The sequence below is a fragment of the Dromiciops gliroides genome, chromosome 4, assembly GCF_019393635.1.
Source record: "Dromiciops gliroides isolate mDroGli1 chromosome 4, mDroGli1.pri, whole genome shotgun sequence".
NCBI classification, from domain to species: domain Eukaryota; kingdom Metazoa; phylum Chordata; class Mammalia; order Microbiotheria; family Microbiotheriidae; genus Dromiciops; species Dromiciops gliroides.
In genome coordinates this window covers 68,975,006-69,000,102 of record NC_057864.1, presented here as the reverse complement: position 1 = coordinate 69,000,102, position 25,097 = coordinate 68,975,006, and the positions used below count along the sequence as shown (strand labels likewise).

Genomic DNA, 25,097 nt, shown 5'->3' with positions numbered 1-25,097 from the left:
ATAATTTGAGGCAGATTATTAACTTAAGTCTTCCTGGTTCCATGTCATGGACACTATCCACCTAGCTGCCCCGAAATAGAATGTTACAATAGAAGGTAAACTCCTTGGGGACAAGTATTGTTCCTTTTTTGTCTTTGTATCCCCAGTGTCTAGCACATAGTAGACTTCTTTTTTTTTTTTTTTGTGTGAGGCAATTGGGGTTAAGTGACTTGCCCAGGGTCACACAGCTAGTAAGTGTCAAGTGTCTGAGGCTGGATTTGAACTCAGGTCCTCCTGACTCCAGGGCTGGTGCTTCATCTACTGTGCCACCTAGCTGCCCCCTTAGTAGACTCTTAATAAATGATTGTGGATTGGTTACAAATGAATATTAGGATGAATTGTTCACCTAAATGGAGAGACAGCTTACAGTTTGGGGTAATTAAACAATGGTAGTTTTAACAGCAGCAATAGAAATCTCTACATGTCTGCTATCTAACATTTTTCCTCTTCTTCTTCCACTACAGCCCAATGGATTAGACCAGCCATTTGGTCAACTGATATTCTAGCCCTTTACTTTGGTTTCCTATCATGGCAGGTGCATTGAGGATTACAAGCTTGGTGTGGATGGGCGCTCCTGCCAGCTGATCACTGAGACCTGCCCTGAGGGAGCAGAATGTGGAGAAAGCCGAGAGCTTCCCATGAACCAGACTCTGTTTGGGGAGATATTCTTTGGCTACAACAATCACTCCAAGGAAGTAGCACCTGGACAGGTGCTGAAAGGAACATTCAGGTGAATTCCATGGGGGTGGACTGGATTGCCCAGGGCAATTAGATGATCTTTGTCTTTGGAAAACTATAAGCTTATGGTATAGTCTCAAGTGGGTAACATGTGATGGTGCCTGGAGGTAAAGGGATGGGACAGATCAATTTTCAAGGTCCCCAATAGGTTCAGGATTCATTATTTCAATATCCTAGGACCACTTGGGTAATAGAGAGGTGTTGAATGAGCATTTAGCCTATTGCTATTGCAATTGTAGATTCTGTCTAAGCTGTCTCGTATCTGTGAATTGGTAATGTGTATGGAGGGGTGTATGTGTATCAGACACTTGTAATACTAAAATAATGAGGTGTCATCTCATCTCCACTGTGTGCTTAGCATGTGGTTAGGAGCTCTAGGGAATTTATAGCCTATGGAGAAGATACAGTGCATCCTGAAAGGAGACTACAATCTATGCAGAAAGCCAAGGTCAAAATTATATGACACATTTTTACTTGTATATTTTAACACATGTAATCACACAGACATGCATGTACATACATGTGTGTTGTGTGTATATGCACATACATATAAATAATTATGTACAATAACATATATATGTGTGAACACATGTGTATCTTATATCTATAACATGTTATACATGCAAAAAACCCGATTACTATTGCCTCTTGAAATGGCATGCCATTGTTCTATTCACTATCATTATTTTTGTGGCTTCATGGACCATAATTCCCTTTCCTGGCCACCTTTCCTCTAAATGGGTCCTTGTTAAATTCTTAGAATGTTGGCTCCCTGAAGTTAAGGACAACTCCCTTCTGTGTTTATATCACCACTCAACACAATGTTTGGAATATTGCACTTTATAAATACCACTAATCATTCATTCATTCCTGCTTTAGTGTCACTAAGAGATAATTCTGGCCATTTCTCTTTAAGTTGAAGAGTTAAAACTATTCGAAGATACAAGGGACTTGGACTCCTCTACCAGGGGTCTTAAAACATTATTCATTTGTATTTACCCTTCCTCATGTTTCCCTTGGCAATTCCTTTGAGAATTTAGGAGAAAAAATGATAATGAATGGTAGAATGTGAGATTTAGGACCTATTAGAGCCTATATTGGTGACCAACTTGGGCATCAAAGACTTTACTCTTTTGGGAATTGTGCTTCATATTGAAGGACTCAGGTTAGTTAACACAGCTAAGTTCTTGCCTGAGGTTCAGACAGGAGAGTGACTCCATCCATGTTAATCTTCCTGGCTAGGGATGTTGACGTCTGTTTCTTCAGAAATAGACCCTGAGGCTTAAGGCAGTTAGATAGAAAAAGTCCACATTGCCTTTAGCCATCCCATGCTCTCTGTCCCTTCCTAATCTTCCCAACTCATTTCCGACATTTTCTACAGGGGTTGGTTCCCTTCCTTCAAACCTAAGGCAGGCTGGCTGAGAGTTGGGCATACTGTCCCAGAAGAGAATTTGCCCCTAGAGTTTGAAGAGGAGTATGGCTCCAGAGAAATGTGCTTTGCTATGAATGCCTAGACATCACTGACCTGTTCCTCTTTCCAGGCAGAACAACTTTGCTAGAGGCTTAGAGCAACAGTTGCCAGATGGCCTTGTAGTGGCCACTGTGCCCCTGGAGAATCAGTGCCTAGAGGAGATCTCAGAGCCCACACCAGATCCAGAGTTCCTGACTGGTGAGTGTACCTTTCCCTTTGTGCCTCCAGGACCCATTTGAATAAGGAGAGTTACTAACATGGTTACCGCTGGTAGAATCATTGCTATTGTTTTGTGTTGGTTGGAAGAGCAGAATCTGGATCTCAGATTTCAATAGTGTAGGGGCATGAGGTAGAGGAACTCTTTCCTTTCTAGTAGATTGGCAAAATCTCTGTAATTTGCAGTCTTAGGGAGTTGGGGTTCTCTGAGAAACTGAATGATTTACCCATGATCATAAAACCAGGATGTATCTGAAGTGAAATTTGAACTCAGGTCTTCCTGATTCCTGGGCAATTAGATGGTACAGTAGATAGAATGCCAGTCCTGAAGTCAGGGAGACTTATCTTCCTAAGTTCAAATATGGCCTCAGATACTTGCTATGTGACCCTGTTTGCCTCAGTTTCTCAAGAAATGACAAACTACTCCAGTATCTTGGCCAAGAAAATCCCAAATGGTATCACAAAAAATTGGACACAACTGAAAAACTGAAAAACAAAAACAAAAACAAACAACAACTTCCTGACTCCTAGATTAAGTCTATAAATTATGCCAAATTGCTTTGTAGGAGTAGTAGCAGCAGCAGTAATAGCAAATTACATATCATGGTACCTCTCCTTACTTATCTTACAAGGATGCTCTAGAGGTAAGTGAGGTGATAGACTTACAGAAGGTAAGAGACAAAAGGAACCTCAGACATTTTCTGGATTAGCTGATTTATTTCACAATTGAGGAAACTAACTAGCCCATGTACTCATAGAGTTAGCAACAGGAGCTGTGTCTAAAATCTGGGCTTCCTGGGTGCTTTTGATGAGAAGGTATGTTTTGGATCCCTTTGGACACAAACAAGAGCCAACCAGGCCATGTCACATGTGGAGACAGAGCAGTGTCAATGGGAGTACAGGGGATTATGTGTTCCCTGGCAAGGGTTCATTTGAAGCTGCTAACTAGAATCCCTTCTGGTTACCAGGAGCCCAAACATAGCTACCAATGGTGTAAGGTCGTGGGTTTGTATAAATAGGGTTTTCTCCCTTTCAATAAGTCTTAACCTTAAGGTGCTCTTTAAATATGAGTTTTCACAGGCAGTATGGGGTTAGTGGAAATTGAATTTGCCATCATTGGATGCAGGACTAAATTTTAGATATGTTTTATCCTATCTGTGACCTTACATCAATTTGCCTTTCTGGGCCCCAGTTATATCATCTGTAAAGTGAGAGAGTTTGGCTGGATGACCTCTAAGGTCCTTTCCTATTCTAAAATTTGATTACATGGATGTCTTTTATTCTGAGCTGAAGGGTATGATTCTTGGGGCCAGAGTATGAATGTGGCAATATCTCACACTCCAGGTCTAACCTGGTCACCATCTCTGAGGTTTCTAGGACCCAGGTTAACAAGGGAGTAAGACTAAGAAGCAATATTAGGACTGAAAAATGTGACCATTTAAATAATCAGTTGGGTTTTTCCTTGAAATGATGTGTTATTTGGCAAGACAAAATGGGGAGACATGTTGGGAGAAGGGAGAGAGAGTCTGACAATGATAGAGAAAGACAATCAGAGAGTTAGGAATAGAGAGAGAGATTTCTGAGAGAGAAAGTGATAGACAAAGACAGAGATAGAGAAATAGACACAGTGAGGCCAAAGGAGAAAAATACAGAGAAATGAAAGGAGAGAAAGAGGGAGGAAGGAAGAGAGGGAGAAAAAAAGGAGGGAAGGAAGGTGAGAAAGGGAGAAAAAAATAAAAGACATTAAAGATAAAGGAAGGGAGGGGCAGCTAGGTGGCACAGTGGCTAGAGCACTGGCCCTGAATTCAGGAGGACCTGAGTTCAAATCCGGCCTCAGACACTTGACACTTAACTAGCTATGTGACATTGGGCAAGTCACTTAACCCCGATTGCCTCACCAAAAAAAAAAAAAAAGATAAAGGAAGGGAAAGAGAATAAAGAGAAGAGAGAGAGAGTAGAGAAAGAGAGGGATGGAGTAAAAGAAGAAATGAGAAACAGAAGAACAAAAGAGAGAGTAAAAGAGAAGGAGAGAGCAGAGAGAGAGGGAGAAGAGGGGGGGAGAGGGAAAGAGAAGAGAGGGAGGGAAAGGAGTGGGGGAGGCAGGGGGAGAGGGAGAGAAAGAAAAGAGGGAGGGAGAAAAGGAAGAGAGAGAAAGAGAGAGAGAGAGAGAGAGAGAGAGAGAGAGAGAGAGAGAGAGAGAGAGAGAGAGAGAAAATACTTTGTTGCCTGTTAACAGGAAGGTGGGTGAAGAAGAACTCTCCACTCTCCTTTTGCAAAACAAAACAAAACAAAAACAAAACAAAATTCTCTCCTTTTAGCCTTTTGCCCTTTGAAACATCACCCTCAAACTTAGGGAATTAACATCTAGTGCCTGGTAATATTCAGAACTTCATCCATGGCCCCACAGGGTCTTATTACCTAGTTACCATAGCATTTTGCTGAGTAGATTACTGATGCTTTGTGTTTCTTCCCTCTAACGGAGGGTGTGAAATGGCTCCTAATAATAATGTAAATTCTATCCAGCTCATAGAGAGCTAAGCCTTTGTTTAAAGCATTGTCTACAAAGTGCTCCAAGTCACCAGGATACAGTGGAAAGGTCCTTGTCTCTGTATTAGGAGGACAGGGGATCCAATCCAAGGTTTGATATGTGACCTACCTGTGTGACCTCAGTCAAAATGTTTAGTTTCTCTGGGTCTCAGTATGCTTGTTTTTTGTTTTTGTTTTCTGTAAATAAGAAGGGGAGGAGAACTGTAAAGTTCTGTTTAGTTTTAGATCTATGAGCCAATTATCCCAGAATTCTTTCCTTTCATTATAGAGGGAGATTGAACAGCTGCCCCAAGAAGACACATAAGAGAATTCTGAGTAATATAACTTTTTCCTAAAGTTTCTGAAAATAGAGGCAGATGGAATTGGGGACAATCAAAAGCAGTGAGATCTTATGTCATACCTGGAAATATGGAGAGGCTTCTGCCCATGTTTGGGGTTTATCCCCAAACTAGAATGCTTTCCCCTAGCCACCAGAGTTCTCCCTGCTGTGAATGATATGGTGATGATGATGATGGACAGAATGTCTAAATGTGATTTTTAAAAAATTTTCATCATAATCAGGAAAGACAAACTTAAGCCCAGTGTATTTGCCACAGAGGGAGGGAGTTATTGAGGCATTGGAAAACTTTCTTCACTTGGCTGTTTCTGCAAACATTAAAGCCAAATGAAACAGCCTGGTTGCTATGTTAGCTTGTAACCTACTTATGGCTGCAGATGAAGAGAAGAATAAGAATTGGCCTGAGATCTTTTATCAAGGTTGATATTGTAGATTCTCTAGGCAAGGGGATCTGAGCAGACAGCTTTCACTAAAAGACATCTGTTGAGAGTAAGAGGCAATGGTGTCTAATAAAGAGAGCTCAATACTGGGAGTTAAAAGACATGAGTTCTTGGTCCTGATTCAACAATGAATAGCTGTGTGACAGTGGACAAGATACTTCCCCATTTCAAGCTTCATTCTCTTCATCTGTAAGAGGAGGGACTTAAGATGATCTCTACGATGCTTTTTGTTACTAATAGATGATATTTTTGTGGTGATCTTCCTTGGTTTTCTTCTTCCTCAACCAACTACCTGTTGTCCTCAGACAAACTGTACAAAGCAAATAGGTTGTTTAATTAGAACTTACTGAAGATGAGGACAAGATCATGGATTCAGCACTGGTTTTGGAGGGGGCTTGCAAGCACAATTAGGAAAACAGCATAGCCTGTTGCACTTAAGGTAACTTTACTGAGGGAACATGTGATGTCCCTTAAGTCAGTAAGACTTTTTTGAATGCTGAGTCATCAGGAAAGGGATGAGAGAAGCCAAGTAGGATCTTTGTTGGAATGAAGCAAGGGGATTACAATGGTCTGGGCTTGCTAGGTATTTCCCTTTCTGTGTATATACTTTGATCTACTGGTATAACACCTGTCCAGGGAAAGAAATTTCAACACAATTTGACCTGTGGCCATGTTGACAAGCTCATCTGAAGTAGGAATATGTCTACTATACTAAGATACCTTGATAATTTCTTGACTCTGACTCAGAGCTCCTATCTTATCTTCTAAGACCACTATCTTTCCCTTAGGGTGTGAGTACTTAATAAATAGTAGGAAGCTTCCTGGGAGAGACTTCTTTCCAAGGCTAGAAAGAATAATTGGATTAAAGTTGGGTGGTTTCTTTCCAAGTGAATAGATCCCCAAGTAATGGTTTAGCTGTGGTTCTTCTTGAGGCCCGACACAGGTCCAGTGGATCATAGGATCATAGACTTAGAGCTAAAAGCAGATCATTAATACCCACTTTATTTTTTTTTAACCTAAGAGGAAACTGAGATTCAGAGAAGTCCAGTGACTTGCACACAGTCCCCAAGCTAGAAGTAGATGTAGGATTTAAACCTGGATCCTCCATGTCCATATCTAGCATGAATTCCATGAGGCCATCTTTCTGTGACACATCAGTGTTGAGTGGGTCTCAGATTATTTCATCCCAGGACCTTGTAGGTCTTTCATAACATCTCCATGTGAAGTTTATTTTCAGAAAATGACTGACCCTAATAATGGAGGAGACTAAAAAGGGTTAACAGACAACCTAATATCTGAGCTCTAACTAAGACACAAGTTTTAAAAGAAGCTAATAGATATCTAATCAACTGTAGCTAAAACGGGCTAGCAGATTCCCTAAGACTTGGGTTCTTATCAATAGTACCTAAAAGGATTAACAGAGAAACTAAGGTTTGTGTTCTTATTGACAGTACTATAACCAAGAGGTTTCAAGTCCTTATCAACCAACACCATCAACAGAGACAGTAACTAAGGACCATTAACCATTAATAGCCATTAATATTACTAGATGATAGGACACTTAGAAACCAGATCTTAAGTAAAGCGATATCAAAACACAGAGAACCTCTGGGTCTGACAAGTTTAAACATGTCTTTATGATCATGTGCAGAGAACACCAAATATGTCCTTAGTTTCACCTTATGATGTGTGAACCCCAAAACCACACCTTCAAGGAGAAAGTTGCCCACCTCTGGGGTTGTCTTAGGACCCCAGCAAGTCTAAATATGGATAGGACTTCCCATGTACCTCCTTAAGGAGGAGATTAAGATAATGAGGAGCCGTGTGACCCTGGGCAAGTCACCTAACCCCAATTGCCTCACACACACACAAGAAAAAGAATAAAAAAAAAAAAGATAATGAGGAGATAACCTACTTTTTCTCACTATAACTATAAACATTTCCATCTCCCAAATTGAGCCACTTATCTACTTGGTGTCTCTCTGTAGCCTTACAATATTTTAATAAAACTTGGGAAACTGAGTCACTGGGTCTTGTAATTCTTTGGGATGCCTCACGATTGATTCGATCAATTAAATCCACCCTCACATCACTAAGATTTGGGAGGGGCTTCAGGGGTCATCAAGTTCCAACTAACCTCCATAAAAATCCCTGCTATATTCCCTAACACTGACAGTAGGCTGCCACATACCTAAACTCTAGTGAGAAGGAATATCCCACATCTCAATGCAGCACCATCCACTTTTTTTGGGGGGTGGGGGGGAGGCAGGGGAATGGGGGTTAAGTGACTTGCCCAGGGTCACACAGCTAGCAAGTGTCAAGTGTCTGAGACCAGATTTGAACTCAGGTACTCCTGAATCCAGGGCTGGTGCATTACCCACTGCACCACCTAGCTGCCCCAGTTCCTTCAACTTATTGTTCTAAATTCTGTGCTCTGAAACAAAATGTACTAAGACTAAGCCCTATTTTACATGAATAAGGCTAGGTGCTCTGTGGCCCTTCAGATACTTGAAAACAACTTTCAAAGCCTCCCCAAGTCTTCTCTTCTTCAGAGCAAACATGTCCAGTTCTTTTTAATCAATTCTCTTATGACCTGGTCTCCAATCCTCTTAGCTCCCTTCCTGCCCTCTTCTGAACATACTTCTTCCTAGAATACAGTGCCCAGAACTGAATATAGAAATCATGATGTGGTCTGAAAGAGGCTTAATACAGGAGCAGCTATTCCATGTCCACTTTCCAGACATGGTTCCTTTCTCACTAAAGCCTAGGGGGCTAAAAAGCTCACTTGTCACAGCCCAGACTCCTATTGGGCTTCTAATTCATTGAAACCCCCTAGATCTTGTTTATAGCAACTATATCTATGGACAGCAAGTCTTCCCCCCATCCCATCCTATAACTTGTTTAATCATTTTTAAGTTGTGTCTGACTCCTTGTGATGCCGTTTGGGGTTTACTTGGCAAAAATAAAGGGGGAGTTTGCCATTTCCTTCTCCCTTATTTTCCAGATGAGGAAACTGAGGCAAACAAGATCAAGTGACTTATCTAGGGCCACACAAGCTAATAAGTACTTGAGATTTGAACTCAGGAATATGAGTCTTCCTGGCTTTAAGTTTGGCACTCTATCCACTATGCCACTTTGCTGCTCCAATCCAGGGGTATAGAAGTTGATTGTTTGGGCCAAAGTGCAGAATGTTACATTTACCCATATCTGATTTCATGCTTTTCAGTTTGACCTATATAATTTTTTAGGTCATGCCACCTGTAAAGCTGCCACATAGTTTGACCTTCCAAGAGAAAGTGTAGATCTTTTAACCTTTTTGGGATGAAAGGAGAGCAGAAGTCAGAGCTGGGGGTAGAGAAGTCTTACCCACCAAGCCATGGTGTTTGGAGCTTGGAGCACCACTGCTTGGAGCAGCCTCACTCTGTTTTCAAAAGTGTTCTCCAAACCTCTCCACAATTGTCCTGAAGGGCAGCCTGACTGTCAGTTTGGCAAACATTATTATTGTGCATTAGCATGAATCTTGAAATGGTCCAGCAGAGTTAGAAGGTATTAAAGGCAGGTTTTCGATTAAGTCTGCACACCCACTCTTGATTCAAGCATAGATGGAGGAAAAACACTTACCCAAAGGAGCTCTCTTGCCTGAAACAGGCTCATTCAGAAATGTCTCCTCTTCCTCCACTTCCTCCCACCCCACCAACTCCCCAACCTCCACAAAGAATCCTACACTGTCCACATGTCTAGGCCACCACATTAGTGGTGTGGAATTTTAAGGCACATAGACAAAGCCACACACTAATTTGGTCAGATTTCAGTATTTTTTTTAATAACACGCTCGGTCTGAAAATGCAGACTTAAAAATAACCCTGTGTTTTTTAAGTTATAGAAATATCACCTGTAAACAGGCATGGCACAACATTTAAAGACATTGAAAGTTAGGTAATTGTTTCCATGACTCTGATGTATCATAAATGCATTGGGAAGGTTTGTTGTTGAGCATTTAGGTAATTGAACTGTTTTTCCATGTGATGTGAGAATGAGAGCAACCATCATTTATAATAGTTTTTCTTCTCATATATTTTTCCTTCTCTCTCTTTTCCTCCATGCAGACTCTTACACATTCCTTTGGCTGAACTAAAATGTAATAGATAAGTCAATGTGTGGGAGAAACAGATAAAAGAGAGACAGAGAGGCAGAGAAACAGAGAGAGAGGGAGACACAGAAAGATAGAGAGAGGGGGGAGTGAGAAAGAGAGAGGGAGAGGGAGAGGGAGAGGAAGGAGAGAAACCTAAACTAAGGGTCAGGAGAGATGTCCCAGCCAATAACTAGGTGCTTTGTGACCATGGAACAAATCACCCCACTTTTCTGAGTCTCCATTTCTTATTGTTAAAGTGAAGGGATAGGGGCAGCTAGGTGATGCAGTGGATAAAGCACTGGCCCTTGATTCAGGAATACCTGAGTTCAAATCCAGCCTCAGACACTTGACACTTACTAGCTGTGTGACCCTGGGCAAGTCACTTAACCCCCATTGCCCCGCAAATAATAATAATAATAATAAAAGTAAAGGGATTGCACCAGGTGCTCCCTAAAGTCCTCTTCGGCTTTAATGTTCTTTCTTTTGTGAGGTGCAAAGGGTTGTAACTGAGATCATGGGGAATAATGATTGCTAGCATTGACAGCATTCTAAAATGCTTTGCCTAGATTATCTCATTTGGAACTCACAACATTCCTATCAAGTAAGCGATTCAAGGATAATTATATCTATTTTAGAGGAGGAATCAAGTTCAGGCATGAAATGACTTGATCACAGTCCTGAACTCAGGAGCAAGTGCAGGAAGAAGGAATAGAGCCCAGCCTTCTTACCTGGGACCTCATCACTCTATCCCCACTTCTACCTCTAGCATTTTTTTCCCCCACTTTAAAGGTTCTTTTTCTAATGGTAGGTATGGTGCTGACAAACACATTTTCTTTTTTCTTTCTTTTTTTTTTTTTTTTTTTGCAGGGCAATGGGGGTTAAGTGACTTGCCCAGGGTCACACAGCTAGTAAGTGTCAAGTGTCTGAGGCCGGATTTGAACTCAGGTACTCCTGAATCCAGGGTTGGTGCTCTATCCACTGCACCACCTAGCCGCCCCCGACAAACACATTTTCTTGTATTCATAAAGTCCTTTATGTTTCCAAAATGCTTTCACACCCATTGTTTAATGTGATTCCCCCAATACCCCTTATAGGCAAGTAGAATAGGTACTATTCTCATTTGACCAGTGAGGAAACTGTAGTCTCTGAGAAGGGAAGTAACTTGTTCAATCTCCCATCACAGCTGGTGGGGCAGGGAAGGGTGTAGAACGAAGGTGATGTGTGGGCCCTGTCATTTGCAACTTCTAGAGTGATAAGGTGAGGACTATAGTCCAGATTTTCTGATCCAGGCTCCTAAGTCTAGTGCATTTGCATGAGAATACTGGAAGCATTTTTACCATCCTCTTCCTCCTCTTTCACTTTCTCCTCTTCCTCCTCCTCTTCTTTTTCCTTATCCTCTTCTTCCTTTCTCCCCCTTTTCCTCTTCCTCTTCTTCTTCTTCTTCTTTGACCTCTTTCCTCCTCCTGTAATTCTGCTCTTCCTCCTCATTTTATTCAAATTAATAACAATAGTAACCCAAATAAATTGTTTCAAGGTAATTTTATGGAAGTGATTTTACTTCTTTTCCCCCTCTCCCCCCACCCCAGAACTCTGTGGTATATGTAGGCTGAATACTAATATTCACATTTTCTAGATGAGGAAACTGCTTTTTAGCCTCCAGGTTCTGTGGTCTTTTTCATTAGACAGGACAGACTGCCAATCTGGCAATTCTGGGGTGCAAGCCCAATAGAGCTTGAGTAACAAGAAAAAACCAAGAGACCTGGAATATGGCTGGGAGATTGTCCAGTCCACTTCTTTCCAAGAATCTTATCTTCTTAAGCTTTTATTTTCTTATTAATTAATTAGCAAATGTTGGGTGATAGAGTGGATGGAATGATGGACTTTTGAATAAGGAAGCCTTGAGTTTAAATCTTGCCCCAGACACTTAGTAGTTTTATGACCTCAGCAAGTCATTTAATCTAGGTCTGCCTGAATTTCTTTATCTGCAAAGTGGGTATCATACTAGCACTCACCTCACAAGGCTGTTGTGAGGATGACATAACATATGTAAAGTGTTTTGCAAACCTCAAAGCACTACATAAAATGTTAATGTATTCTGAATCTTTTTAGTTTCATTGTTATCTCCAGAATTTAAATCAGTAAGTGTATTTCTTCTGAAGTACTCAAAGGAAAGATAACATGTGAGTAAATTTCTGCAAGGGACTCTAACTAAGGAAGGATGAATTCATTCTGGATTTCATCCTGGATGCATCCCTAAAGGTTCAGAAAGAAGAGGCACAATGAGATCTTATATAACAACTGACTAGAGAGGAAAATGCACTGGGCTTGGACTTGGAAGACTTGGGTTTAGAGCATGGTTCTGATGCTTACATGATGGGGGGCAGCTAGGTAGCACAGTGGATAAAGCATGGCCCTGGATTCAGGAGGGCCTGAGTTCATATCTGGTCTCAGACACTTGACACTTACTAGCTGTGTGACCTTGCGCAAGTCACTTAACCCTCATTGCCCTGCAAAATAAAAGAAAGAAAGAAAAGAAAAAAGAAGAAAAAGAAGATAGTGTGTGATGCTTACATGGGACATTGAAGAAATGATTTCATTTCCCTGAATCTTAGTTTCCCCATCATCAAAATGGGGATACAAATCTCTTGTACTGCCTAACACATAGAGTTGCGGGGGGCAGGGGGAAGTACTCTGTAAACCTTAATGTATAATAGAAAATATGAGGAAAGAGAATAATAGAAGGTTTGTGGCACTTTAGGTTGTGCAAAGTATTCATAAATGTTCTCTTCTTTGATCCTCATAACAGCCCTGGGAGGATGGTACTATGATTATCCCCATTTTACAGTTGAGGAAACAGAGGCAAGAAGAGGTTAAATGACTTGCCAAGATCACCCAACTAGTATATACCTGAGGATAGATTGAAAGCAGGTTTTCTTGACTTGCAGTTAATCCACTGTCCTACCTGAGAGGCAGCATGGTGTAGTGAATAGGAAGCTAGTCAAGGATTCAGAAGATCTGGGGTTCTAGACCTCGTGCTGTCCCAAACTAGCTGTGTAACCTTGGCCAACTTAATACCTCAGTGCCTTAGGAAACATTCTAAGGCTATAGATTAAAAACAATCTGGCAATCTGTATTGGTGTAGGGAGCTTCATTACTAGAATTTCCCATGCTAAGGAAATAATAGGCTCCAAACAAAAATGTCTATAGAATTCTGTTTCTCCAAAGATAGATACATAGATAGATAGAAAGATGAGTATCCATCATCTATCTATGAATCTATCCATCATCTGTCATATATCATCTATTTATCTACCTACTCATTTACTGTATATTTATCATCTATCAACCTATACATCATCACCTATCAATCTCTCATCTATCTATTACCTGTCAATTTCACTTTCATCTATTTGTCCAGCTAGCATCAGTCTATCATATATCCATTTATCATGTATCTATCCATCTGCGGTGTATGGGGTATTTAGGGACGACTAGCATCTCTGGTGTGACAGCTTCCAAGCCCTTTTCAGGACTACTCATTCACCTTTGGTACCCACTTTTATCCAACTCTCATTGGTAGCTCTAAAAAGCGATAGCATTCCCAGCTGCCACAGCCTAGTAAAAACATCTTGGCAGACAGGCTAAATAAGGTTGAGGGTAACTGACAGGCCTCCGACCTGTTGGTGAGTGAAGAGGATGTCTACTTCAAGCATGGGAAGACCTTTTCCTCAGTAGGATGGGCGAATGAAAACAATTTGTTCTTGTGGCCCTAAAGGAGATTAAAGCAGATGCTATAGAATGCTTAAGCCACCAAGATCATCCACTACATCCTGGGCTGTTGCCAGTCATCTTGACTCTTGTCCTGCCACTGGACTTCAGTGACTCAGGAAGAGAGAACGAGGCTTATGAGTTTGTGCAACTGTGCCTCACATCCAATTCAAATGCCAATCAAAATAATATCCCTAAGGTAATTGGTCCTCTTTGAAAACAAAAGACAAATGATATCTATCCATCCATCATCTCTCTGTGAATCTATCTCTGTCTATCAATCATATATCACCTACTCATCTATTTATTCATCTGTCATCTATCATCTATCAATCTATCCTTCTATCTATCAATTTATCCATTCACACACATAAACTCTATGAATCTCAACTCTTTAAGGTTTCAAATTATAAACAGATTACACTGGATGACAGAGTTCCCCAAATGGCCAAGTATAGGTCTTTTATATACTGTTATTTTATGTCTCTGATAAAGTATAATTTCCTGAGGACAGAAGCTGTTGTGGTTTTGTGCCACCAACATCCACCATGGTACCTGGAACATAATATGCAATTAATGTTTGTTGATTGATTTATTTACTGATTGAAGAAAACTGAAATTATGTGGAAATCAAAACTCAGCACAGTGTACTGTGTTATGTGAACTCCCAGTACACTCTGTATGGGACCTTGGTTTTGTTTGTTTGTTTTTGTTTTGTTTTGTTTTCCCAAGAAATTAAAGCAAACAGGTTGGTTTGAATGACTAGATATGGTCATGGGGGGAGAGGAAATGAGGGCAGTCAGTACATTTGGTGGGTCATTTTCTAACTCTGGTCAATTTTCTCCCTTGTTCATAGGCATGGTGAACTTTAGTGAGGTGTCCGGGTACCCTCTACTGCAACACTGGAAAGTCCGTTCTGTGATGTATCATATTAGGCTTAACCAAGCGACTATCTCCCAAGGTGAGCATCACAGAGCAGCAAGTTATGATACAGGATGACAAAAAAAGATTTTAAAAAGTAATCTTGGCATTTACTTTAGCAAATATTCTCCTCCCATGTATGAGAGATTTAGTGTTTGCATGGCAAAGTAGGGAAGGCTTATCATGTAACTAATGTCACACAAATCATATGTTTTCTAGTTTGAAATGACCTTAGAAATTATCTAGTCCTCTACAGATCAATGACCGAGGCCCATAGGACTAAGTAATTTCCCCAAGATCACAGTCATGCAAAGAGGGTTATTGTTCTGGGGACTTAGGGAGAAATGAAGATTAAAGAGCATATGATCCCTACCCATGTGGACCTTATGGTTTTGTAGAGAGAAAGATTTGACTGGGTGAAAAGTGATTCCATTGATACTTTGAAGGAAATCAAGAATAGTAGGACTCGGGGTAAAATTAGTTTAGGTTTAGGCATGGTGAACTTTGAGGTGTCTTTCCCCAAATGAAGGGATATCTAAGTAGTGGCACTCTTTAGATATTTAGCAGTGTGAGTTGGGAACATGGAAGAGAGAAGTCTGTTGGGGTGTCATCCAATTGAAAAGTGATCTGAAAGCATACCCTAAGGTAAAGAATATAGAGAGAAGAGGGCAAAAGACTGAACCTTGGGAAATACTTTGGTTAAGGGGTTAAGGAAATGAAAAAAGGGAAAGGTACTGGGGAAGAGTCATCAGAGAGGCAGGTGAATTCTTGAATATGTCCTGTATAATAGTTTATAGATAGGTACATGCTTTCCCAACTGAATTTTCACATCAAAACTTATTCTACATGAACATGGAGGACAGAAATGTGACCAGTGTAGAGGTTACAGGAAGAAAAACTTCACCTCAATAATAAGAAAAAAAATTCCTGAAAATCACAACTCTAAAAATTGCATAGGCTGACTTAAAATATGATGACCTCTTCCATTATAGGATATTTATCAACAGAAACAGTTCAGTCATTTGTTAGGGGTTCCTATTAGTGTCAAAGAGATAGATAGGACCCAAGAGGTCATTTATTTTACAAATGTGGAAATAGAGGCACTCAGAGGTTATGCTAGTAGTAAGTGGTAGAGGCAGAATCCAAGTGCAAGCCTTCTAAACCCAATGCTCTTCTCCACTATACCACAGAATTTATGATTTAGGTAGTTATTAGGTTTATCTGAATTCTATGATTCCAACAGTCCTTTTCTTCTATTCCAAATGAGAAAGCCACAGAATTTAACTCCTAATGTATTTGCAAAGCAGGGTCTGATTTCTCTGTGATGATTTCAGGGACCCCCAGATGTAAATAATGAATGTGCAGGGGAAAGATAAACTGAATGAGAGAAGTATCTTGTAAATTATAGAGGCGGGGTATGAAAGGAGAATGTCCTCATATCTATGAATTTGTGGAAGAAGAAAAAGGATAGTAAAGAGTCAAGAATCTGTGACATGAGGCCACAGAACCAGAAAACTTATGTGCAAATACTGGCAGAGGGTCCTTAAAATTCTGCTCAGTAGCCAATGGAATTTTTAGCCAAAAAGACTAGGACACGGCATTACTGATAAGAGGTACAAGGCCTCTTGTGGCATGTGTAAACATCCAGAAATAGATGGGCTGCTCTTCATTTTGGACCAGTCTGGCAAGAGAGACTATCCCTATCTTCTGCCAGATTCCTGCTGGTAAGCATAACTCTGTAGATCAGGCCTTTATCCAGAGAATGACAGGGAAAAAAAAACTCGGTCAACAGATGGCAGTTCAGACCCATTTCCTTTGCTTTACCCCAAAAGTCATCCATGGGGCGAGACGCCTTTGCTTTCACATGCCACATCCATCCTGCCCATGTAGGACAAAGAGTGATACAGATAGTCCAAAGGTGAGAGGCCTCTAATTGTAGGAAGCTGCAATAAAGTACTGTCTGATGGAAAAGAATAATGAGGACTGAAGGGATTGGAACACTCTTCCAGGAAGGGAAAGGTGGGGCAAATGCTCTAGTCTCTTCCTACCCTGATGGAGTCTTTGTACCGTTTGACAGGCTGCTCTCCTCTTTTACAGCTCTCAGCAATGCCCTCCACTCTCTGGATGGGGCCACCTCTCGGGGAGATTTTGTAGCATTGCTGGACCAGTTTGGCAACCATTACATCCAGGAGGCTGTTTATGGCTTTGAGGAGTCCTGCTCCATCTGGTACCCAAATAAGCAGGTGCAGCGGCGACTCTGGCTAGAGTATGAAGACATCAGCAAAGGTAGGGGGCCTGCCCGTCGTCAGCTGGCCTTTTTTGCTTTTCCAGTATATTCAACCTGGTGAAGTCTAAAGACCAAAAAAACAAAACAAAAACAAAAACAAAAAACGATTGTTGTGATTGACTTTAGGGGACTGTGGTCTCCCTTACATTTCTTTCATTTTTTCTTTTTTCTTCTTTCTTTCTTTCTTTCTTTCTTTCTTTCTTTCTTTCTTTCTTTCTTTCTTTCTTTCTTTCTTTCTTTCTTTCTTTCTTTCTTTTTTTGGTGAGACAATTGGGGTTAAGTGACTTGCCCAGGGTCACACAACTAGTAAGTGTCAAGTGTCTGAGGCTGGATTTGAACTCAGGTCCCTCCTGAATCCAGGGTTGGTGCTCTATCCACTGCACCACCTAGCTGCCCCCTCCCTTACATTTCAAAGGCATAGATATTAACCTAATTCCCTTTATAGGAAAGACTTTTAGATACAATCAGTCTGTTAAAAAACATTTAATAAGCATGTCCTAAGACAAGGACTGCAGTACTTGCTGAGGGCCTAAGACAAAAGTGAAAGAGGCCCTTTCCTCAAGAAGCTTGCATTCCAATGGAAGAGACCAACTCGTACCTATGCAAGAGATTGGTAGTGGATCTATGATTTCATTACTCTACAGAAGTCCCAGATGATGAAACTCCCTCCATCCATGTCAAGTAAGATCTTCTCTACCATATATAACCTTAGAGATTTGCACAAAGGCTTGGGAGGCTAAGGGACTTGCCCAGGCTCCTACAGCCAATATGTGTAAGACACAGGAACTTGAACCCAGGTCTTCCTGGCTCCAAGATAAGCTATCTACTATACCATGCTGCCTCTCATAGTTAAGGACAAAGAGCAAAAATTCATAAATCAAGTCCCTTTTTCCCATTGACCTAAAGGGTAATTTCAGGAGTACTTTCTCTTGACTTCTATTTGATCTTTAATTAGTCACGGCTATTGCCTTTCTTTCTGTCCTGAAATAAATGATTTGTAAACAGTAAAAATGAAGCAAACCCTTTTGGAAATTAAGGAATTCTTTTACAATTAGAATAATTTCAAACTCTCATACAGTGGGCAGAACCTTAACAATGGCACATCCATTATATGGTCCTTTGCCCCAAGCCATCAAAATTTAGAAAGCACAAAAAATTTAACACATATATTCCTTGAGCCAATTTTATAAATACAGACCCTATTACTGACCAAAGTTATGCAACTGATCCCCAAGAGGATTAGAACTAAGGGATCACTATGTCCTCTGATGTGGGGTTGGAAGGTAAGAGAATATATTCTAGGACCTGTGGTTCTCCCATGAGGATGTTTCTTCCTGCCATGCTTTTAATTCTCCAGGACGTCCTTTTAAAATGTCAATATAGTTTGTGTGGATCATCAGAGAGTGTTTACAACCTGAGGGTTGACCCTGCCTCCTGGTAGAGGTGACCTCCCTACTCTTGGTCTCTATTACTAAATCCCTTTCATAGCAATTCCAGCTTTCTTAGCCAAGTTCCTGAGGCCACAGACTGGTCACCTCTGACCTCAAGTGATCTGATAGCATCCCTCCTCTATGCACAAAAACTCCTAAGGCATGAAAGCATCACGCTTATAGTTTGCCTCAAGAGGAGTGAGTTCAACTGGATGTATGGGATGTACCAGCTGAGTCTCCACATGTTCATGCAATGGCCTTGAAGTTAGTTTCCATGGAAAAATACTTATTCCCTCATGGATGCTCTCCTTTCCAGAGATCCCAGTGTCTTGAAACTCAGCTGCAAGCAGCCCTGGTAGATACTTTCTTTTTATTTCCTCTGAACTAAGGATCTCATATCCTAAATTGTACTCAGAGCTGATAGAAAATTCTTCATTGTACATTGAACTATTGTTAGGTCTCACTCAAAGTGCTCTTCTTGTTGGACATTTCTTTTTCACTAAGGTCCTATTTTTGAAATTGTTCTATGATTTAATCTTTTAAGATGTTTCTAGCGATGTCTTTTGATTTTATATCACCTTCATTTCTAAATATATCCTTCTCTCGTCCCCTACTCAGTAAGGTATCACTTGTAAGAATTTTTAAAAAGAAAGACAGAAAAAGCAGTTCATCAACCAACCAATGCATCAATTGAATGTGACATTATATGCAATATTCCAGAGCCACAGTCTGTCACCTCTGCAAAGGAAGGGGGCCGGGGGGTCACAGGAACTTAGATCTAGAGGTTGAAGGGAGGTGGACTACACCTGGCCTATTTTAGAGATGAGAAAGCTGAAGCACAATAGGGTTAAGTAACCTGTTCAAGGTCACACAGGTAATAATGTCAGAGGTGAGATTTGAACCCAAGTTTTCTGACTAGAGTCAGAGTTCTTTCCCAGATTATTGGATTTATTCCTGATGCTAACCAGGACTTTCCTTCCCCCAACAATCTCCAATGACTCCCTCAAACACAGTTTGATTGATATGTTCTCAAAAGTTGCTTAAGACATTTGAGTGTTTCCCTTTTCATAGCTTTTGACCTTCAGTGTTTTCCTTCATGATTCTGATTTCCCCCTGCTAGTTCAATTTTTGTTCATTTGTCTATTTTACTATTAAAGGTATTGGCTACTCATATGGACATTGATTTTAAAGGACTAGTAAGTAAATGAGGAAAGATTTGAATCCAAGGTTCTTTTCTCCAGTGCCATTCTTTTCATCCTTTCAATGCCATGTCCTCAGGGTGGGGTTAGTTGTATTTGTGTGCAGGTGATTAATCATGTCTAATTAGTGGATTCTCAGAGATGGATATATTAGACCAGAGCTTCAGAAGTCATCCTCTTGTGTTTCAGAGGCACAAAATCCACAGAGACATTATACACACACACACACACACACACACACAGAGTCAGAAAGGCCTACTTTTGGGGTCCTAGGCTTAAGAGCAGAATAAAAAGGGTCCTATGACCCTAATGTTGATCTCCATCTTCATTCAAAGCAAGACTTTGCCTCCCTACAAGCTGAACTCTTACTAAGAGAAGGAGAGTTGTGTCTTCCCTCCTCAGTCTAATGTTAGACTTTAGGTTCTAAGCAGCAGAGTCAGTGTTCTTTCCCCTGTCCTTTGATTCCTCGAAGATCACTCTTTCTCTGTAGAGCCTCTCACTTCAAAAGCTACAAACATAGGGCACTATAAGCTCTTAACTCTAGGGAGAAAGATTTCCATCAAGGTTGAACCTTGACTTCCAACAACTTAATTCTCTACTTGACCTCTATGTGTGCATTTTCCTATTTCCTTACCACTGTTTTTCAGAAACTGATTTTGTAAGATCTCTTTTGTCCCTTTCCAGTATCTCTGTTTAGTGTTACTCTAGTATGACTTCTGTTATTTTCCTTTCTGGTTTTACTCTTGGTTCACATCAGAGGACGTTTATCAGTTGACAAGCCGTAAAAGACGGACATCTCCCTGTGCCTCAGCCCTTCCCTTTTACCTGCTGAACTCTGGTTCAGAGACATTTCTAAGTGTCCAGTTTCAGTTCATCAGTAAAGCTGGGAAAAAGGATTTCCCTCCTCCTCCTTTGTGCCTGTCGCTCCATTTATTCAAACAAGCCAGTTTGTTATTCTGTTAAATATAAATTAATAAACTCTCAGTAAGCATTTATTAAGTACCTACTATGTGCAAAGAAAGGCCAAACCTGGTCTCTGTTTTCAAGGAGCTTACAGTCTAATGGGGGAAACAACATATGCACAACTAAGTACAAAGGAGGTATATACAGAATCAATTGGAGATAATCAACAGAGGGAAGTCACTAGAATTAAGAAGAGCTGGGAAAGGCTTCTTAGAGAGGGTAGAGATTTAGCTAGAACTTAAAAGAAACTTTAGCTAGAATTTAAAGCCATAGAATCTATATGCAAATTGGTATTGGCTTTATAAATATAGGATATATCACACGCAGCCTCAGTATATCTTGTTCTCAGCTGGTTGGATGACTGTCATTAGGACAGGTGTCATGGAAAGCATATGGAACTTATAGTCAAATGGCAACTCGATCTAAATCCTACCTCTGAGTCCTACTACTTGTGTGACCATTGGCAGTCATTTAACTTCTCTGACCCTCAGTTTTCTCATCTGGTAAATAGAGTTTACTCGTAGTACTTGCTTCACAAGGTTACTGAAAAGATCAAGGAAGAATAATAGAATAATGTTTTCGAGCTGAAAGGGACCTTAGCAACCAACCAGGCCAATATGCTTACAGATGGTAAAACTGAGGGCCAAAAAGTTTCAGTGACTTGCCTAGAGTCACAGGGAATAAGTAAACAAGGTGAGATCTGAACTAGATCTTCTGAATCCAATTTCAGTGAATGTGCTTGACATTCTACTGCATTGTCCTCATCAACATCTTTAGACATTAGGGGACAGTGCATAAATCTGGGCCCAGAGTCAGGAAGATCTGTGGTAGTGGCTGGTGCTTGGGAATGGTGGGAATGGTGGGTTCTGTGTCTAGGGAGAAGACTTTTGGTGAAATGACATGGTACCCATGAATATGATCCCATCAGGGGTTTCATTCAATTCAACACAGTTGAACATATATTAATATGTTTTTTGTTTGTTTGTTTTTTTATAAGAACAATCTATGTGTGGTCATCCTGTGGAATTATCACAGCATGAGAGAAACAGAATTGCTGTAAATATTACAAAGAAGAGTCATATCTTGAACAGGGTTTTTGGATTACCAGATAGGCCCCAAAGTTCCCTTGAAGTGTTAAGATTTCTGATTATTTGTTACTATGAGTTCATAGGAGACACTGAGTCACACTAAGGGATTAATGGAGCATAGCCATAGAGACATATATAGATTCTATGTCAGAGCTGTTGCAGCAAAATAGCTAGCATCATGATTAATAAAAATAACAATAGTAATAATAGCTAGCATTTATACAGCATGCTAAGGTTTGCAAAGTGTTTTGCATAAATCACCTTATTTGTTCTTCAAAACAACCTCAGAAGACAGGTGTTATTATCACCTTGATTTTATAAGTATAGAAACTGAATCAGGTAGAAGTTAAATGACTTGCCCAGCATCATACAACTAGTTAGTGACCAAGGCAAGATTCAAACTCAGTTCTTCTTGACTCTAACTCTAGGGCTCCATCTACTGTGCTAGGTAGCACTGGAAGACAGTGGTGGAAAAGCTAACCTGAGTGTTAGAGATGAGGTACTTTCCCTCCTTTGGAAGGCTTAAGATTTAAGATTCCTTTATTCTTGGCCAGAAATTTGCCAGCCCTAGTTCCAATCTAACTAGAGTTCAATTTCCTCTCACCCAGAGCTTTCTGGGCTTTTGTGCTATGTATGGGCCTTGGTCATGGAGTGGTCACTCTGGGAACATTTAGTGCTGTGTGGTGCTTCCCTGAATAGCAGAGGAAGAAAATCTTCCAAGAAAGTTGAAAGTCAGTTAACCCTCCTTCCTGACTCTTCTTCACTATCTCCGTCAGTAAACAGTGTCATGGCATCACCCCATGGGAGGTTATGGTGGCACAACCCTTCCACTGGGAAGTTAGAGCAGACTGGGAGAAATATTCACCATGATGAAATATGAATGGCATTTAGGTTTCACTTCAGACAAAGACCTTCCTTTGGTTGAGCCATGGATCATTAAGGAACTCAGAGAAAAGAGCTAGCGAGCAGAATCGAACTGCCTTTCCCCCCCACCCCCCAAGGAACTAAAAGGAGTTGGAGAAATGCCAGAGATCAAGGCTGAAGCTGATAAGTTGATTTTTTTTCCATTTCTTAAAGTACTGTCAGCACTGTCTTCATCTTGCTATCCAAGGCAGACCCTACCCAGATTGCATTTATCGGTACTCAGAGGAAGGCCATTTTCCCAGAGGCTATTGATTCTGTGTTGTTTGAGATCTGAAACAGAAAAGAATTCAAGCCAATGGGACGACTCTGGAAGGCAAGATTGAAGACACTTTCACATAACTGTAGTCATTTATACTGTGCACCGTAAAATTTAACCGTTAATTATATGTTGGTCTGTTCTCCAATTGTTTATGTCTTTAATTCTGGCCTCTCAGCTAGATCTTTGGCTGTTTGAAACTAAAGATCATGTCTTGTAGAGTTGTAATTAGCCTAGAACAACTGAGGCTTTGCATCAGGGCTCCAAAATTCCAGTGATGGCTAACATAATTGGCCAAGTCAAAGTCCACAAAAAGAAGGGTAAGTTTCCTCCTAAGAATTAAAATGAGGGTGGAGCAGAGGCACATCTTTCTCCACCCAAGACAATTTCATTTTCAGCAGAACACTCTAAAACACTAGAAATGTGTTTCTTCCACTCATTTTCTTTAAATATGTCCAGGTGCCCATAAAAAAAAGAGATGAAAGGCAAGCCCTCCCCTTTATGTTTATTGTTGTTGCCTGGATCATGTTGTAAAGGCTCTGTGGTAATACCCATCTGTGTAGGTGAGGCATTCCAAGTGGGATATCGGCTCTATTTTTAAATGGATTTCAGTTAAACTTGGCACTGGCAGAATATAGAATCACAGATTTTCAGAGCTAAAAGACACCTCAGCAGTTATCTAGTCCATCCCATACCCAAAAGAGAATCTCTCCTATAGCATTCCCATATGGTCATCCCCCAGGACCTCCATAAGGAAGTCTTGCCAGTAGTGTGATGGGACTTGTAGTCTCTACTGGCAGCCCATCATGCTTTGGGATAACTTCTCTTGCGGAAAGTGTGTTTGTGAGAAAAACTTGGAACTAAAAATCTTACAAAAATGAATGTTGAAAACTACCTTTCCATGTAATTAGGGGGAAAAGATAAAATGCTATCAAGAAGGAAAAAAATATATAACCTATATCAGATTGTTCTCTGTCTTGGAAAGGGGGAGGGAAGGGATAAAGGGAGAAAAATTTGGAACTCAAAATCTTACAAAAATAAATGTTGAAAACTATCTTTATACGTAATTGGAAAAAATAAAATACTATTAAGTGAAAGTATGCTTCCTTTTATACTCAATGTAAATTTGTCTCTTCGTAAATCCTACCCTTTCCCCCTACTTAAGGCCTCTAGTGCATGAGATTTAATGCTAGGAGGGTTGTTAGAGTCCATCTTGTTCAGGGTTTCTTAATAAAGGTTCTGTGGATAGATTTCAGCGGGTTTAAAAACTAGGAAGGGGTAAAACAAATCTTCATTTTCATAAACTTCTAATTGAAATTTTGTACTTTCTTCCATTATGGTATAAAAATGAAAAGTATAAGGGATCCATAGACTTCATCAAACTGCCACAGTGTCCAAGACACACAGAAAGGTAAAGAACCCTTGGTGTAGTCTGAGTCCTTTCTTTTACAGCTGAGGAAACCGAGTCTGGAAGAGGTGATGAAATTTGCATAAGATCCCATTGGGAGAACCAAAGTCAAGAGAGCTATCAGGGCCCCATTCCTTGTGGTCTGACATTGGATGTCAATAATCTTTAACCTCCGTTTGCATTCCTTTTAATAGGCATAATAATAAATAATGACGGGAATATCCTACACTTACATAGTGCTTTAAGGTTTACAAAGTGCTTTACCAACAGGTATCTGAAACATGACCAAGAACGATTCACAACTTCTCCTCCCACATATAGTGAGATTCTTCAGTAAGAAGTCCCCCGCCCATTCCTCCCCACTCCTGGAATGGGCTCTTGGGGGTGGGGAGTGCTTTTTGATAAGCAGCCTGGGTGTTATTGCCTTTTAAGTGCAAAGAAGCTGTCAGGCTCATCATCAGAAGAAAAGTCTCATGAAAGAGGCCAGATGTATCAGCCTCCCTTTTCCCCTCTGTTTCAAAGCCCTGAACCCTCTATGCACCGTGGCCTGCATACAGATGCATACATTTTCGTTTCTTGTTGCCACAGCAGTTGGTCCCTGGCCCTATTAATAACCCAAGTTCAAACAAGAGCAGTTACTAGGATTGAAGAACTTTTTCGATGATGGGATTTTTTTTTTTCTTCTTTTTGATAGTGGCCTGATTTTGAGAGGTGAGTCCTCCTTTTCAAAGGGAGTGGACGGGCCAGTCCTGCTAAGAGGTGCAGACAATATGGTTTGACAATAATTATAATTATAGGATAACTGACTCCCCTATAATGCTATGAGAATACAGAAGGGATTTGTGATTTCTTTACTCTGAAAAATTCCGAATTCAGAAATGCCTGCTCTCCAAAGCAGATTTCAACATTCTTTGACTTAGATGATGAGTCTTA

The 25,097-nt window shown here is 40.5% G+C and overlaps 1 protein-coding gene across 2 annotated transcripts in view; it reads left to right on the top strand.

Moving 5' to 3' along the window:
- The window catches only part of ASTN1 (astrotactin 1), a 469,489-nt gene that overhangs the window by 365,076 nt on the left and 79,316 nt on the right, over positions 1–25,097 (top strand). For both annotated transcript variants that reach the window (XM_043964036.1, XM_043964035.1), the window contains exons 13-16: positions 575–769; positions 2,319–2,446; positions 14,545–14,649; positions 16,707–16,895. In XM_043964036.1, coding sequence (XP_043819971.1) covers positions 575–769; positions 2,319–2,446; positions 14,545–14,649; positions 16,707–16,895 — 617 coding nt within the window. The remainder of the gene's footprint in view (positions 1–574; positions 770–2,318; positions 2,447–14,544; positions 14,650–16,706; positions 16,896–25,097) is intronic.